At 33.4% G+C, this 17,698-nt stretch overlaps 1 protein-coding gene and 1 long non-coding RNA gene across 2 annotated transcripts; both read right to left on the reverse strand.

Annotated features, from left to right (window-relative positions):
* Positions 1-1,301: 1,301 nt before the first annotated feature.
* LOC145029090 (uncharacterized) lies at positions 1,302-5,399 on the reverse strand. Its single transcript, XR_013676367.1, has 3 exons — positions 5,143-5,399; positions 2,312-2,503; positions 1,302-2,057 (listed from the first exon to the last, which is right to left on the reverse strand). It is a non-coding gene; the product is annotated as an uncharacterized LOC145029090 (long non-coding RNA).
* A 7,675-nt stretch (positions 5,400-13,074) lies between these two features.
* Positions 13,075-14,663, reverse strand: LOC145030085 (putative F-box/LRR-repeat protein 23). Its single transcript, XM_078978511.1, has 3 exons — positions 14,353-14,663; positions 13,346-13,736; positions 13,075-13,197 (listed from the first exon to the last, which is right to left on the reverse strand). Exons 1-3 carry the CDS (start codon positions 14,661-14,663, stop codon positions 13,075-13,077), a joined length of 825 nt encoding a protein of 274 aa, XP_078834637.1.
* Between the last annotated feature and the right edge of the window lie 3,035 nt (positions 14,664-17,698).

Genomic DNA, 17,698 nt, shown 5'->3' on the forward strand with positions numbered 1-17,698 from the left:
ACACCAAAATGGTGTAGTGACATATTTTATAATTAATTATAATTGACATGTGTCTTACAATACAAACAGTCTAATAAAACATGCAGTTAACCTGTATATATAGTACAATGGAAATTTACTGAAAACCGACATTTGAAAATACTACTACAATGTTGTTTTAGTTAAACTACAGTTAAATCGGATTAATTGTATGACGAATAGTTTATTTTTTATAATATAATTTATAAAGTTATTGTACTAAAAATGTTTAAAGCTAATTAATAGAGATGATGTTTTTGACAATAGTCTACCAAAGTCTGACGTGGCAATTACTTGTTTTCGTAATGTTTGGATAAGGATAATATGCTTAAATTATTCAAAAAGCAATATTTTTCATACAAGCTATAATAAAACTAATTAGCTTACCTGTTTTTAAGTGTTGCACAATGTATAAAATAAATATTTTTGCCTTGTCTTTGGCTTTGTAAATCCATTAGATGGCCATCATTTTCTAAATAAAATAAATGTTTTTGATCATTTCATATATTTAATGGTTAATATTTTTTCAAACGGCAAACGGTTGATTGTAACAAATTATTACAGTTTCAAATAGTAGAAACCTTTTATACTTTATCTCATACAATATGTTTTATTAAAACTAATTATTTGATTTTGTTTTTTTGAACGATTGAATTTATTAACATTAGCAAGAAGATTAAAAAAAAAAAAAAAAAAAAAACGAAGCAATTATAAAGAATTATAAAGCTAAAATTAGTTTTTGTTACAAAGAAATCAGTTAACTTTAAGTTTGACACTTCTATGAACTATCATCGATTGAATCTCGGCTCATTTTGATCCAAACACCAAAGCGTTGATATATAATTCAGAGATAACACGGTTGATATGGCCGTATCCGAAGTTGTACGTCGGTATCTATAAGATTCAATCTAGTAGCCACCAGATTAAGAAGAATCATCTAAGCAAGAATATTGTTTTTTGGTTTGAGACTAACGCCTTGTTCCCGAGTTTTTTATAAATTCATTAAAGGAAAGGGAAGGAAAATATTGAGAGAATGAAAGGGAGGGGAAGGAAAATAAAGTTATTTCGTGTTCCCGAGTTCGAAGGAAATGAAATGAAAATTTTAAGTTTATGTGTTTCCGAGTTAGGAGGGAAAAGAAAAGAAAATTAAAAGATTATAATTATACCCCTCATATTTTACACATCATGTTTAGAACATATAAACAATATGAATCAACTACAGTGAGAATCAAAGTCAATCAAAAACTTTTAATTAATCAATCAACTAATGAAATAAAGTCAAATCAACAAAAAAAAACTATAAAATCAAAATTCCAACTCTTACAAATGAAGGCCAAATGCAAATTATCATAAAAAGCAAAAAAACCATAAAACTTGAAGATACTACTCACTTTTTAGCTTCATCCATAATCTTTCTTAGAAAGATCTTCCGCAGCTTCATTGAAGAACTAAAAATTGTCCTAGCATCGGCTTGATTACGCGACAAATATATGAAAGCAACTGCGAATTCATCAACATCCAACCCTATCAACTCTAATTCTTTCTCGATTTCCTCACCTGTATAGTCACGAGATTTGTTTACTTCCCTCATAACATCAACAATCTCTTTAAATGTTTGCACAATATTGTGTTTAAAAGATGCTAGTTGAGGTTGAGGTTGAGGTTCAAGTTCAGGTTCTGCTCTTCATCTTGAAGTTTTTTTTTTTTTTTTTTTTTAAAAATTTTTTTTAATAACTTTTTAGGTTCTTGGCTTTTGAACTCTCATCGGGTGAAACATCCGTTGCTGACACTATTTGAATATCATCATCATCATCATCTTTGTATTCATTATCCAGAATTACCTTATTATTTGTCATTAGTTCATCCACATCATCAACTTTTTCTATTTTAATTTTTGTGGATTTGCTTAACCGATCGTTTTTTTTTTCTTTTGCTGTTTTTGCTTTTGATCCCGATGTTCTATCATCTGAAAATAACATCACCAACTGATCATAGTTTGAAATTTTTTTGGTCCTAAATGCAACAACATCGGAGTTTGCCTGTTTATAAACAAACCCAAAAATTAATTAGCAAAGTTAGTGGTATAAAAAATATATAAAACAATAAATCAAACGTAAAACCAACACATACACTAATTAATTATTCCCATACTTACTCCTCTGTTTCAATGTATTTTGTATGAGAATTCCAGGAGAACCCACTCAACGAAGCATCTCGATACATATCATACCATTTACTAAAATTATCTTTTAAAGTTTTCATTTGGTTTTTTAGTTGATTTTTTGTAACATACCTGCTAAACTCTTTACTCATCACTGCAATCATGTTCGTATAAGCTTGCGAAGTGAACGTGCCATTCACATGATTACCTATTTGATCTTCCTTTACCAGAGCTTCAACTAGAACATTATCCATATGATCTGTCCATGTCAAATTTTCTTTTTTCACTACACTTCCATCGGCTGCCCTTTTGGTCATGATCGCTCTGCACATACAAAGATAGTACAAAGAGCCATACATTGTTAAAAAAATTAGACAAATATATAAAAAAGAGGGATCATAATATAAATAACACCATCAAAAAAATAAATTGCAAATGTCACTACAAAATTAATATAAAATAACATAATGAATTAAGATTGACATATTATTGCTCTAGTATAAAACTAATTAGACATATTTATTTCATTATTTGGTTTCAACAAGTAATCTTCCCACATTTGACTTGTAATAGCGTTCCTCAATTCCTCACCCCCATCACTACGCAAACGTCTATTATTAACATCATGTCTCACTTGATGTGGTTGTTCATCCAACACCTCTTCTAAAACTTCATATTCAAGCTTTTTGTCGCGATCTTCGTCGAGTAAAAAATTGTGTAAGATGCAACATGCCACAAAAAATGTCCGATTGTGTGTCACACGAGCAAAAGGTTCCTGTGTACTTCTAACGATTGAGAACTTTCTTTTTAGAACTCCAAATGCCCGTTCTATCGCGTTAAGTAAAGAAGCATGCCGAAGATTAAACAACTCTCTTGCGTTCATTGGGGGGTGAGCAAAATACTCTTTCAAATGATACCTAACACCTCTATATGGTGTCATTAGTTCAATGATATCAGGCAAACCGGCATCTACCAAACAATATCGACCTATAAATAACATGTAATTAATTTTCTAATAAAAGAATACACACAAAATTAAAGTAGTTAATAAAAATTACCCCAAGAAATTAGTAGTTTATCATCTCTTCTAAGTGCATCTTTCACTATCCTTGAGTCTGAGGCAATGCCCTCCCACCCGGTTAAAACGTACGTAAACTTCAAATCAAATGAACATGCGACTACGACATTTATCGTAGGGTAACCCTTGCGACCACGATATCTAACGGCGTCTCTATTAGGTACTTTTACACGAACATGTGTCCCGTCAGTTACCCCTACACAATTCTTGAAGTAGGGATAAAATCTTTTTTTCTCTTGAATTTCTTTCGGGACAACATCACCTTTAGGTTGTTGAATGTAGTAACTTTCTAAGGCTACAACCGCGCGAAGAACTCTATGGAAGCACCTACTTGTTGTAGATTTAGCGCGCCCATACATGAAAGAGACCATTGTGTTTCTCATATCGTTTCCTACAATGTACAAAAACCTTGCAACATGTTCTTCAGCATGCATTCGTTGCGTAGGACGCAGTCCACCATCACGTTGTAAGAGAATACACAACTTTCTAAAAGCTTTGCTCACTCACACGAATAAGCTCACGACATTTCCCACCTTTTAAAAGCTTGTGTAATAGTCGTTCTTGTTCAAGTTGTCGCTTTAGCATATCTTCCTTAGTAAATTATGACTTTTTTTTAAAGTCTACGTTGTATTACAATGGCCATGAACATCAGAGTAACCACTAGTCTTTGTTTTTTTCTCCATTATCATCTTGGATGTCCATGACACTTTCCTAATCCTAAAAATAACACTCCACAGGTACAGCCAAGGGCAAAAAAGTGCATATGGAACAAAAACCAATAACAAAAAAATAATAGCATCCCACATTTAAAACAAACTGAATTAAGATAAAAAAAAACACCTTTAAATTGAGCAGCAACCACAAATCAAAAGCAACAGCCAATCGATGTTAGAGGTAAGTGTAAAAAAGTCCAAAAACTTGTAACAATGCTTGAAAACAGAAAACAAAAGGAAATTATAAAACTTTCAATTATATGGCTTTCAAAAGTTAGTGATATCCATTAAAATAACCTTATCTTTTTTGATCAATTGTAACTTATATTATTAGTTACAAAATAATTTTATTCCAAGATCAATACATATGGAGATTCGTGATGATATACCTATCTTAAAAGAATATTGTTTTTCATGAGAATGATCATGTGTACAGTACACATGAAAACTATTTTTGCTTTGGACAAAGCACCATCCAAAGCTTGTTTGAGTGAACATTTCATGCATATATGTTTTTTTTATAACTTTAGCTTTAACTAACATAATTCATATAAAACAAATGGATTGGATTAAAAAAAAGTTAAAATATTGAATCTATATCTGAAGATCAATAGCAAAGTCCTATTTATGGATGACATTGGGCCAAAATAATTAGCAATTTGTTAACAAGAGTAAATAGATACTATTTTTTAATTATTTTAAACTTTTAGTTATTATACTTTATAGTGAATTAATTGGTTAATTTCAAGAACTGGGGACTCTGTAGGAACTCTCTCTAAATATATCATGGTGTTTACACATAAACAAAGGATGGGTATTGAACAGAACATTAATGCAAAAGACTATAAATCAAAAAAAAAAAAAAAAAAAAAAAAAAAAACGTCCAAACACAAACATTCACATGTATTAAACAGAACATTAACTGATGAAAACTATAGATTATTATATAGCCAATTTCGTTGTACAGAACATGTATTAAACATAACATTAACTGTGAAGATGATCAGAGACTGTAATGAAATTTAAATCAATTTTGTACATTGAAGCATGATACCAAATCCAACTTATTTGTACTAAAATAGCATTAACTGATCAGCACGTTTGCACAATGAGAACGTCATGCAGGTAGAAGATGAAGAAGAAAAAGACTATACAGGGAGGATGAAACGTACCTGATCAGAGTATGGCGCGAACTTGAGCAAGACGATTGTGTATGCGAACGTGCGGCTACGTGATATTTAATAAATAGGGTTGAGGGTATAATGGTCCATAAGAAGATAAGGCAGGATGCACTTCTAATTTTCTTTCCATTTCCGCCCAATTTTGGAAGGAAAATCAATCTCCAAAATCCTTCACTTTCCTTCGATCAATTAAACTCGGGAACAAGGGTTTCCTTCGATTTCCCTCACCTTCCCTCGATTTCTCTCCGTTTCTCTCCTTAAGTGGAACTCGGGAACAAGGTGTAATATATTCGATCTCGTAGCCTCACTTGTAGACCCGTTTGTTGGGGCTAATTCTTGAATTTATAAAAATAATAAAATAAAATAAATAAATAATGAAAATAAAGTGAATTAAATTAAATGAATTTAATAAATTAAATGGTTAAGTAGAAGTCAAAGTTTAGAAATTTGAGTTGACTCGACTAAATTGGGGAAAAGTAGATATAACATTTGTCTAACCCATTTAACCTTAGTTTGGATTATGTTTCTAAAAAGAATATGCTTACTAGTGTTGATTTGGTAAAATTTAGAAGAAGTCATAATGATAGGGTGGTTTTAGGGTCGAATAGAGAAAATAAAGAAGTTGAGGGGCCATTGGTGTTGGTGAACAAAGATATGAACTCAAATATCCTAAGTCTCTTTGATCTAATTTCATGTTTGTGCAAGAGGAAGAGTGTTAAACTGACGATTTTGAACCTTGATGAGAGATTTGGAGTTCATTGCAAGTGCCATTGAGAGATAGGAAGTATAAATCCATATTTTGTTAGAAAAGCACAACTATTTATTTGTTAATATTCAGAAAACTTTTATATTTTATTTATATGTAGAAAAACTTTTACATTTTCCAATTACCTTCCAAATATACTAAAATATTCGTTTTTTTTTTTTTTTTAAAGAAGTTAACGGTTGTTTTGTAAACTGTTATTTATCTTGTTCATTTTAAGTTGACATAGAAAAAAAAAGGAATGTCACTTATTTTTATTTGAGTAAATGGTTGTTGAGTAATGATCTATTTTAATGTTTTACCTAAGATAAGAGGCAACATCATTTATTTTTGTTTCCATGTTAGCCTCAAAATGAAAAGGATAAATGTTATGTCACTAAACACCCGGTAGCTTCTTAAAAAATTGGATATATGGGTTAATGTGAAAGGTAACCGGAAATATAAGTGTTTTTCTGCACATAAACAAAATGTAAGAGTTTTTTGAATACTGATAGATAAATTGTTGTGTTTTTTGTATTGCCCTTGTTTGGAAGTATGTAGATAATTATAAACCCATCTCTACTTCCATGGAACCTTCATATTGTAACATACATAAAATTCTTGAAAATTTTAAACTCTTTAAACAAATCCAAAGCCATCATTGTTTACAAATTGTTTTCAAAATAAGTTTTACATTAGAGAAATCCCAAAATTGTAAAGCAGAACCTGAGGAGGTGCACGATCATGCCTTCGCATTCCCGTGATCCTCTGAGGTACCTTAAACACAATCCAAAAGTGTAAGCCCAAAACTTAGTGAGTTCCCCCAAAATACCGATATATAACAAATTGCACAAATATAATAACAACATGTAATGGGTCCATAGCTAACAGACTGGATTACCCCTGATCCCATAACATAAGTTTGGCTTGCCCTTGGCCTACAACTTATGTATGGCTTGCTCCCCGACGTGATCAATCATCGGATTGAATGCCACCAAGCCTTCAGTACGAGTCTGGCATGCCCTTCCCGACGCTCAGCTTGTATCTAGAATGCTCATGAGTCATCAGTATGAGTTTGGTATGCCCTCCGCCCTTCCCTGACCCTCAACTCATATCTGGCATACTCTAGGGTTTGTTGGCTACAACACAAAGTAGTATTACCTTAACCCACCCGCACAACATGTCGATATATAATAGATAATATCATATACAGATAAATAGACAATATCACAGGTAGTCTTATAGATATACCATACTAGCATGCATATCTAATTCATACTCAACATATCAGCAAATACTAGGTTATCAAACCAATGGGTCGGTTTTGGTGCCGTCGACCCCCAAGTATGGTGAAGAAAACTCACCTCACAATGTCAAGTTGCATTGAAACCTCCGACTGCTGACTCACGAAAAAAATCTCGAACTATCACAGAAAACAAGCATCCAATTCACAATTGGAATACCATTTTGACCAAGGGTCCATACTTAGGGTAAATGTCCATTTTACCCGTTTCCCTAATTGGGCCAAGGCCCAAGTCCGAATCTTGATCCAAAAGGCCCAGATTACATCAAGTCCCATTCTAGGCCCAACTTCCAAATTGGGCCCAACTCCTTATTGGGCCTTATCCTAAGGTCAAACTTTCCAAGCAGCCCAAAAACACCCATATCCAGCTAGTCCATTAGGCAGCGTTTGATGGGTGGAACTAGACTGGACAACGTGGAACAAACTCTTTTCAGATAGTGTTTGGAGTAGATGGGACAGGAATACGGTGGAACATGATGGGACTCAAATGGGACTATTTTGATTAATTTTAGTCCCACCGAAAAGGATGGAACACAGTGGAACAAAGAACATTTTGACAAAAATACCGTCTATACCAGCGTCTCACGTCTTTTCTCCCAGTCTCCCTACTCACCTACCATTTACTCTGGTCAATAACTTCGCCTCTTCCATCTTCAATGGTAACCAATTTCTCTCGTCAACCACATAGTGCATGTAACGAACCAATCATTGACATTTTTTCAAAGAAAAACACCAACTGGAACCTTGATTGAATTTTATTTTAAGAACAAACCAACCAGACCTTGATGATTTTTTTAAGAACAACTAAATAGTGAGTGAAAGAAGATTTCTAACAGGGTCACAATGTAGTTCTTGATGATCATTGACTTCTCCAATATCAATATAACGACTAACAAGAGAGGGGTTTTGTAATATGAATTTTGTTCTTACTTCTCTTTATTTTTAAAAGCCATTTCCAGTTCTTGAGTCAACAATTTAACCCTCAAACTTGAATATGTTCATCATCTTGTTGACAATTTGACGATTTAGTAAAATCATAGTTAATTTATTTGCATACCTTCAAATTAAAGGAAAAGCGACTTTTTTGCTTTTTGATGCTGAACCCATTTGTTGGGTGAAAATCTTATATGTGTGACATGAAAGAAGATAAGATGAATATGATAATGGGTGGCGATGGAGGTTTCAGAGCCAATTGCAATATTTATGATGCTATAGAGGTTTAAAAGTATTAAATATGCAAAAATAATTATATAATTATATTGTATATAAATATATAATATGTCATATGTGTATTTTCAAGGATAATATAGTAATTCTACATATTATTTTATTTCGTCCTAGTTTCGCCAAACAAGATGCAGACAATCTCCTTAGTCCTGTCCAGTTCTATACAGTTCAGTTCTGTCCCACATACTAAACGCTACCTTAAGGCCCAGGCATCAAAGCCCAACAGATAACCCAATACTCGAAGCCCAAAGTCCGAAATACAAACAGAAGGTGTATGCGGGGTGTACCCCTTCGGTACGCTGGGTGTACATCGCCTCGCATTGACCACTTATGTGGTGGCGCCTTATGCGGGGCGTTCCCTCGCAGAGCTTAAAACTCTCATAAGTGCTTAATAGATTAAGCACTTAAGCTCAATCTTCAGACCCATGACTCAAAAGCACTCTAGAACCATAAAGTCTCAAACTTTAAGACTTTGGACGTCTAAAAAGTTCTTAATACATGGTCTTAATCCATTAAGATCTCCTATAAAGAACAAGGAACCAAACTAGCTGAAAGGGCCTCATTTTTGTGTCTTAGGACCCATCCTAGGGTCTGAAAGAACAGCCAAACACGTCCAAAACAAAGCATGCACAATATTGGGACTTTTGGGACAAGAAGAACACCATAAAGCTACCAAACAAGATCTAAACAATTCAAGCATAAAGGTAGAAGCTTTTTACCTTCTGGAGCTTCCCAAGAAGATGATAATCCAAGATCTACAAGTTTGCTTTCCTTCTTCACTCCTTTGATGCACTTTCTTCTCCTTAAAGGCACACAACAACACATTTAAACTCAAGATGCTCACTTATGGGGGTTAGGGCTCACTAAAAACGGCTCAAGGACTTGGAGGCTGAAATAGTGAGGCAAAATGATCCAGAATAGCACTTAAATACTCCACAAACCCTAAAAGTTAGGGTTTTCACTCGAACACATGTACACCCAACGTACTAGGGCGTGCCCTAGTACGCTTAGCGTACCACATGTACGCCCAACGTACAACTCAAGCCCCCAAGAAATTACCAATATACCACTAGGGCTTCTTAGGGCTAATTCCGAGGACCAAGATGACATATTTAAATACCAAGGCAAGGATTTGAAAAATACCTGAAAGCCCGGGATGTTATAACTCTCCCCCACTTGATCCAGACTTAGTCCTCGAAGTTTGCTGCAGCAAACAGATTCGGGTAATGCTCCCGCATTTCCTCCTCTGGCTCCTAGGTCCACTCAGAGCCCTTCCAATGCTGTCAATGTACCTTTAACAAAGGTACTTCCTTGCTACACAAAACTTCATCTTCCTCTCCAGAATAGCTACAAGCCTCTCGACATAATTCAGACGCTTATCGACCTGAATATCATCCAAGGACACCACAAAATCCTCATCCAATACGCACTTTCGCAGCTGCGAAACAAGGAAAGTGCTATGAATCTGACTGAGCCCCTCAAGGAGATCCAATCTATAGGCAACCTCGCCAATTATGTTTGTGAACGTTTGTTTATATTTGTTGGTTTATGTTTGTTTATAGTATTATATATGTTGATCTTTGTTTAATTTGTTAGTATGATGTTGGTGTTAATAAATGGTTTAATAATTAATGGCGAATCTATATGCGACGAGCATAAAGTGTGAAGTTTTTTAAGTTTGACTTTTTGTAAAAATATATGGATGGAAATGTTACTTAGATTTTATTTTTGAGTTATTTTTGGATTTTTGGACGTTTTACATTCTACAATTTATGTATAATTATTTTATTTATATATGGTTATTAATTTGAATGATTACGCTATTTATGTTTATTTATGTTTGTTGATGCTCGTTTGCATTCGTCTATTTATGTGTGTTTATGTTCGTTTAACATCTTAATGAACAAACACAAGCAAACATGAACCATGTAATTTTTTTAAATGAACAAACACAACAACAAAAAAAAAATGTTTGTTTATGTGTTCGTTTTCATTTGTTAGTTCTATTAAATCTAACAAATAAACATAAACAATCATTGTCCATGTTTGTTTGGTTTGTTTATAACTTAAGTCTTTCCTTGTGTTCAGTTCCTTCATAGTAAAATCTAAGGGATCAAATTAAATAGAGAAATTGTTGCCACAGGTAAATTAGCTAACAACTATAAGGTTCTTGATATTATTAGGTACATGATAAACTTGGTTTTGGAGGAAATGGAAATTTAGCGAAGATGTGACAGTGTTGCCATGACTACTAACTAGGACATGAGTACCTTTACCAACAAGAATATATTTACTTTTATTAAAACAAAAGAAGTCTGAGATTTAGTGCTTGTATCCATGTACTAGGAATTGTCTCATGATTGCATCTACAAAGTCATGTGGAAGGCAACTTCAAGTTCAGTTGGGGTCATCGACTTACTGCCCACCGATTTGCTAGTGTGTTGTGAAATCCGCCTGATGGCCGGACTATAACTGTTGTTGTTGGGTGTTGTCGGACGCAAGCTGCGTCGTGTGTTGATAATGTCGTCATGTTGAATTGGAGTTACCGAAGGGTATGCACGGGCCCACAAGCGCCAACTAGGCCGACATGCAAATTATGATGGTGATGATGATCTGACACGTACTCGTCCATGACTGCCTTGTTGTCCCTAATGAGAGGAGAGGAGGAGCGTCTGCCACAAGGCTTCCCATTACCACCATTACCGGTGGTAGAGTGAGATGATTGTGGAGTTTGGATGATATTTTCCACATGATGCGTTGTAAGAGCATGTTGGGCACGTACGTTTACTTTGTTGCATCTTGTTTCTTCTCATAACAATCAATCGTCAGACTAATAACAGTAGCGATGGTGTCAAAAATCATCCTTGGTGAAGCCAGAGACTAATTGAAGCACCATCTTCGTTTCTTAAATCGGGTTGCCGACATTAGCTAGTTGATCAACAAGGTTTGTGAGATGAGCACAATAAACCATTTCGATGTGTTTTGTGCATCGATATCTTCCCTATAAATAAACAATTGTATAATTGTTTGTCTTTTTATTAATCCAAGCCGATTGTAAATGCAAGATATTCCCTATAATTAAGGGAAATATATACACAATAATTACAAATATATAATTATATTTTAAGCGTATTAAAAATTAAATTCTTAGTTTATATTATTCTTTTAGGTTTTACTAAACTTTTGCCTTCCATTTAGGTTATGTTTGGCATATCAACTGAAAAACTAGTTGTTAGCTAAAAAGTTAGTCGGTAGTTGAAAAGCTAGCTGTTATGTAAGAAACTAACAGATAAAAAATAACATTTGTTAAAATTAGTTAACAAATTAGCTTGAATATATAAAATAATATTTAGAAAATATGTTTTTTTTATAACTAAAGGTATATTTGAAAAATTTTTAAAAACGCTTTTGAAAAGCTTGTCTAAGTAGGTTTTTTAAAACCTAGCTTATAAGCTTTTTTTTTTTGACTTGACAGATATGACAACCTAAAAAAACTCGAAAAATAAACTAGTTGTGGCATCAAACACAACCTTAATCTCAAGAAATAAATGGAAATTTTAAAACCTACAACCCAAATTATTTCTTTGTTTTTTCATCTAGTTGTTTTTTATCATCTTTATGCCTTCTTCATTTTCTTTTTGTGCACAAGGGTCCATTGATTTAAGATATGCTCTTTTCTATTTTGTGCTCTTCGTCATAAAGGTTGTTTTAGGTTGATAGTATGAAAAAGATGAACTATCACATATTAAATAAGATGAACTAGCACAAGTTAAAGAAGATGAACGGTAGTGGTTTCATGAGTATTTTCATTAGGGGGTATTTATGTAATCAAGTTTGCTTCCGTTCTTTTTTAAGATACGTTTGGATTCTAGGTCTTCAAGATATGTTTGAATTTAAGCTTTAATTTTGTATTGGATAGTGGTGGTTGTGGGATGAGGTAGAGTGGTAGACGGTGGTGGATCTTTAAGGTTGAAGGGAGTCATGCTTTAAGTGTCGAACTCCACATCAATTCAACAACGAAGAAAGGAGGAAGAAGAGGGGGGGGGTGAAGAGTGGGGAAGAAGAGAAGTAGAAGAGAGAGAGAGAGAGATTGGAATGGTGAGAGGAGATAGACTCGATACACACTTGCTGAGTTTGTGGCACGGTGTTTGTCGAGAACATCTCATATTAGCCGAGTCCTAACTTACCGAGGCTTGTCAATATAGCCTAAGGACAAAAATACAAGTTGGACTTAATTTTCAAAAAACAAGAATAATAGGTTTAAAATCAATAAACCATTTTTAAAATTTAAAACAATTAGTTTTTATTAGAAAATCCATGTGGATGTTATGCGCCTGTAGACTATGCTAGTTGACTAAACTGCCATGTAGCATGCCATAGGGTAAGGGGGGTAACACAAAATTTGAAAGTTTACACTTACAATACACACACACAAACAAACCCAAGGTTATGGACCATTTAAAATCAAAGGTAATAGTTTTTTGGGTTACAAAGGTACTAATTTGGTGAGAAAATAGTTGTTTCTTAAAATACATAAGAGAAGCAAGAAGCTAACAACCTATTCCATCAAACCAAGAGTTGATGCTATGTACTTAACGCTTGATATTCACAACAGAAATTGATTAGAAAAATAAAACCCGCGAAATAGAAGCTAAAATCTTGGCTGTTGTAAATTTTTATACAAGAAATCACTTCTTTCCATGGATCTTTTGGTGTTACTTATCTTAAGGTAATTTGTAGTAGGAACAGGAAGAAGCTGAGAAAACACAAAAACCTAATATTTAAGTTTTAATAAACAAAAAGACAAATTAAAAGAGAATATTTGGGAAGTTTTACATATCATAAGATTTTATACAACCATCGTAGTAGTATAAAAATTTCTTATATATGCATAAACTAAGAGAATCTTTGGGCCGTTTTACACATTTAATCTTCTCCAAACATTTTCTCCAAATCGGTTCCCCCTCAACATCAATGTAAGAGCACACACTCAAGTCAATGTAAGAGCATGCACGCAAGTCGAGTGATTCAAGGTGGCGACATCCATCAAGAATCACCTCCAACCCAACATTTGTCATCTTGTCTCCAATGAGCTCAAGGTGCCTTAACCCACGTAAGTTTTCTCCAATGGCTATTGCTCTCTCATTAGGAAACCTTGAGAACTCACGGCTTCTCAATGGGTTATTGTTTAGTTTCAATGTTTTTAGCATGGGACAGTAACGTCCAACACTTTCAATAGCTTCTTTCGAGATATGCGTTACGTAGATACTGAGTTCCTCTAATACCGGTAATTTCTTCAAAGCGTCACTCCAACTTAAATATGTAACCTCGAAACAATATGAGATTTCAAGATGCCTTAGCCGACTTGATCTGTTAAAGTAATAAAACTGATTCAGGAGTTGTTTGATAGTTGTTGGTTAAGTCAGACCTAGCTCTGATTAAGTCAATGTACGACTTAGTCGGATTAAATCAGACTTAGCCGCTTATCAGACTAGTAAGAATCATATCAAGGCAATAGGATCGAATCAGACGTTTTTAATTGTGGTATCAACTATCTGACTAAGTATGTAACCTCGAAACAATATGAGATTTCAAGATGCCTTAGCCGACTTGATCTGTTAAAGTAATAAAACTGATTCAGGAGTTGTTTGATAGTTGTTGGTTAAGTCAGACCTAGCTCTGATTAAGTCAATGTACGACTTAGTCGGATTAAATCAGACTTAGCCGCTTATCAGACTAGTAAGAGTCATATCAAGGCAATAGGATCGAATCAGACGTTTTTAATTGTGGTATCAACTATCTGACTAAGTGACTAAGTCAGACCCAACCTCTTACCATTCACATTTAAGAGGCATATCAAATAGGAACCCCTAAGACACAAAATCTTGAATGCACAATAAGCTCACACACGTACCTATCAGCAACATACTAGAGAAGCTCATTATCGGCAAAACCCATGATTGTGATATCAACCAATTGGCCTTGGCTTCTATCAACAGCATGCTTACACATCTCCCTTAGTGGTGGTAGTTGATCTACTCTAGCATGATTAACCGAAAAATCTATAACTCTCCACATCATAGGATCCTTGTAGATTTTACACCAACTTGTGCAAACTTTCTGGGCATTCTCAAGTATGTCAAAAGCATCAACTCTTTGTAGAATATTAGCCATTACATCATATGGGATGTCTGCCCAATTTCTCTCATCTGGTTCTTGTTGTTTTGATGGCGATGTCATCCTAACTTTAGCATGTACAAACCAACAAAATCATACGTAAATGATAAATCCAAGACTATAATATTAGTAAACCCTAGTGCTTGCAAATTGTCGTTATATTGTAGAAAAATCGCCCTGAATCACATAGACTACATAAAATATTAACCATCGTGATTTAGAATGTAGGTAGAAATGTAACAATCTTGAATACTAACGCAATAATTTAAGTAGTCTTGCTAACCACATCGATTTAAAACTTTGGTGATTATATGGTAGGGCTAGAATGATGTGATTGCATGAATGCAGAAGAGAGTTTAACATACCAGTGCGAAATGGGGACAAGTTCCAAAACGTCGAGTATAGGAGAGATTTGTAGACGACGGAATAGCGTAGCTTGTGATGAAGATGAGAAGCAATTCCGACTTCCGCCGCGAGTAACCTTATTATGTGATGGGCCTAATAAAACTGTTACTGTCTAGGTGGGATTTTAAATTTTTAATCAGGCCCGACGCATCCTAATCTAATAAATAAGTAGATTTTTGACACGTGTCAATTGCTAAGGGCCTCCCCAAACTAATTTTCCCGCTCAAAACTTCAAACTGAAATTCCACAGTTTCGCTTAAAGTCAAACATATTATGACTAATCGAATCGACAGTATCCAAAAAATTCAGCAAGAAATTAGGAAATCTTCTATTGTTCTTATTGTTCGACCGTTTCTTCTCCAATTTCGCCAATACTTTTGGAAACCAAATTAGTGATTGAAATTTTAAAACACGTCAAATCCCTAAACATTTCTCCATTCCGAAAAATCAGCACTCATTGATTAGCTAGATTGGATTTAATTCCATGGCAATCCATTAATTCTAGCTCCTTATTCTCTTTTTGTAACCCTAGGTATAAAAAATCAGCCGCTTCATTCCAAAAATATATCTCTATACTTTTGTTTAGATTAGGCTTCTTCCGGTTTTGGCTCTCCCAATTTTGCTTTTCAATGCAGGCTTTTGATTTTCTGAAACATCATATGGAAATCTATATCGTTCTCAATATTATATGCTCGAGTGCTGGATGTGCGTACATTTGGGGTTCTCGGTATATCAGTTTTGATTATGCACTTTCTTCTTCAACTTCACTGGTAATGAAACCTCATCTACAACTTGTATCTCTATTCATTACTTTTGTTAAATTGTATCTAATGTACAGATTTGATTTTATATTATCCGAGAAGGTAATGAAAGTGTGTATTCATGAGGATTGAGGATGGGGAACTTCCGGCCGCCTTGGCACCTGTTCTGAGTTCGATAGCCTTTTTTCGACCAAAATTGAATTTAATTCTACAGATAGGAAAGAAAGGGTCAAAATCATCCAAATATCATCTGCCATCAGGTAAATATTTTTCTTAAGTTGTGTGTCTGATAATGATTTCTATGTTGTTGTTGTGTAGTTTATTTGTCTATTGCTATTGTGTATAACAAAGACATCTTAAATCTGCACTAGCTTATAATTAATATTATTGTTATACCAAGCTTCATCAAGATAAGCAATGATACTACCAGGTTTCTGCAATATAGATACAACTTTAGAGTTTTATGGTTGAAATAATGAAAAATATAAATAAATGTAGTTGAAAGTGACTATACCTTTTCGATGAGATCTAGAACATCTTGGGTATCAACAAATTGAATGTAACTCCAATTGATAGCCTTTCTTTTTATTCTTTTTGCTCTATCTTAAAGGCATGTCGTTGTTCAAACAACTCATGCTAATAGTTAGTTATTTTAAAAATAATTATCTGGTTGAAATGTTGCTGCAAATTCTCATTTGTAAAGTTAATCGCAAATTGCTCAAAGTTGTGTGTATCATGAAATGGAGACAAGAATAACAAATGTGACTTGTTAAATCTTTTCAAAGTCAAAAATGGTAATACATTATTTGAAACTAGGTTACTAACCTGTACACTTGAAAAAATAAAATAATATTTATAAATTCTATTTTCTGTTTTAAAAGTTTCATATCATTACATTGTTTTTTGTTTTTTTGTTTTTTTTTTTTTTTTTTCAGTTTAAGTCGGCTAAATTAACATAAGAAATGATAAATTATGCCATTTTTTCCGAGAGTTTCATATTAGTAAGAGGTTCTTTTTTTATAGTAATTAAGAGGTCCACATGACAAAAAAGAAAAAAAATATGTCAAAATGACCAAATTGACCAATTATAGCAATGTACTTTGAAAGGAAAAAAAATGAAACTACACGCTATTATCAATTAAGCAATGTATGTAGTTGTAATGGGTAAATTAATAAAAAAAATCAAAAATATTTATTAGTTTTTAAGATTTCGAATTATAAATATTTTTTTTTCTCACTAGAAATGTCAAAGATTGATAAACAATTAAACATGGTGGTGGTCAAGGTAAAGTTAAATAATCATTTAAATAGGCTGGTGAATCTTGGTGTTAAGGTTAGAAATCCCTTAAACCAAAAAATGATATTTTAGGCATAAGCATTTACTTATTATTATTATTATTTTTTTTAAATTGTGTATTAAGAATTTTTGACAGATTATACCACATGTAGTATCTTTGGCTAAAACAACGGATAAGAAGATACTTGGTAGCCATTCAGGTATAAAAAGTTGATATTTTGTTAGAGTTTTTTATTGTTATTATTATTTATTTTGTCATGTTAATTGCTAAATAATTATATATTTTATCAAAACTTAGACGGCCTCAGAGATTTTTACCTTTTGTAATTGGTAATCACATTCCCTTGACACCATATTGATAGATATGAAACCCGAGAATTACAAATACATTTCCTATATTATATTCCCTTGATAACATAATGTTTTTTTTTCCTTTTGTAATTGGTACCTTGAAATTTGTTTTCTTAGTACTAAATAACTCAGGACCTAAACAAACAAAAAGTATTTATCTTTTTGAGTAGTAATGAATTAATAGTAGTGTCGTTTGCTCAATATTTATCACTAATTTTAATTTTTATATCTGGTTGGTTGCATGTTAGACATAAATTATATGCATGATGTGGCATAGGTTAACG

This window comes from Lactuca saligna, chromosome 2 (assembly GCF_052625555.1).
Source record: "Lactuca saligna cultivar CGN05327 chromosome 2, ASM5262555v1, whole genome shotgun sequence".
Classification (NCBI taxonomy): Eukaryota; Viridiplantae; Streptophyta; class Magnoliopsida; order Asterales; family Asteraceae; genus Lactuca; species Lactuca saligna.

Excerpts from the sequence above, each read along its gene's own strand:
- LOC145030085 (XM_078978511.1), bottom strand. The coding sequence starts at position 14,663 with ATGACATCGCCATCAAAACAACAAGAACCAGATGAGAGAAATTGGGCA. Across the intron at positions 13,737-14,352 it reads GCCGATAATGAGCTTCTCTA|TTGGAGTGACGCTTTGAAGA; the intron begins GTATGTTGCTGA and ends TACATATTTAAG. Across the intron at positions 13,198-13,345 it reads GTTTGGAGAAGATTAAATGT|GTTTTTGTGTTTTCTCAGCT; the intron begins GTAAAACGGCCC and ends CTTAAATATTAG.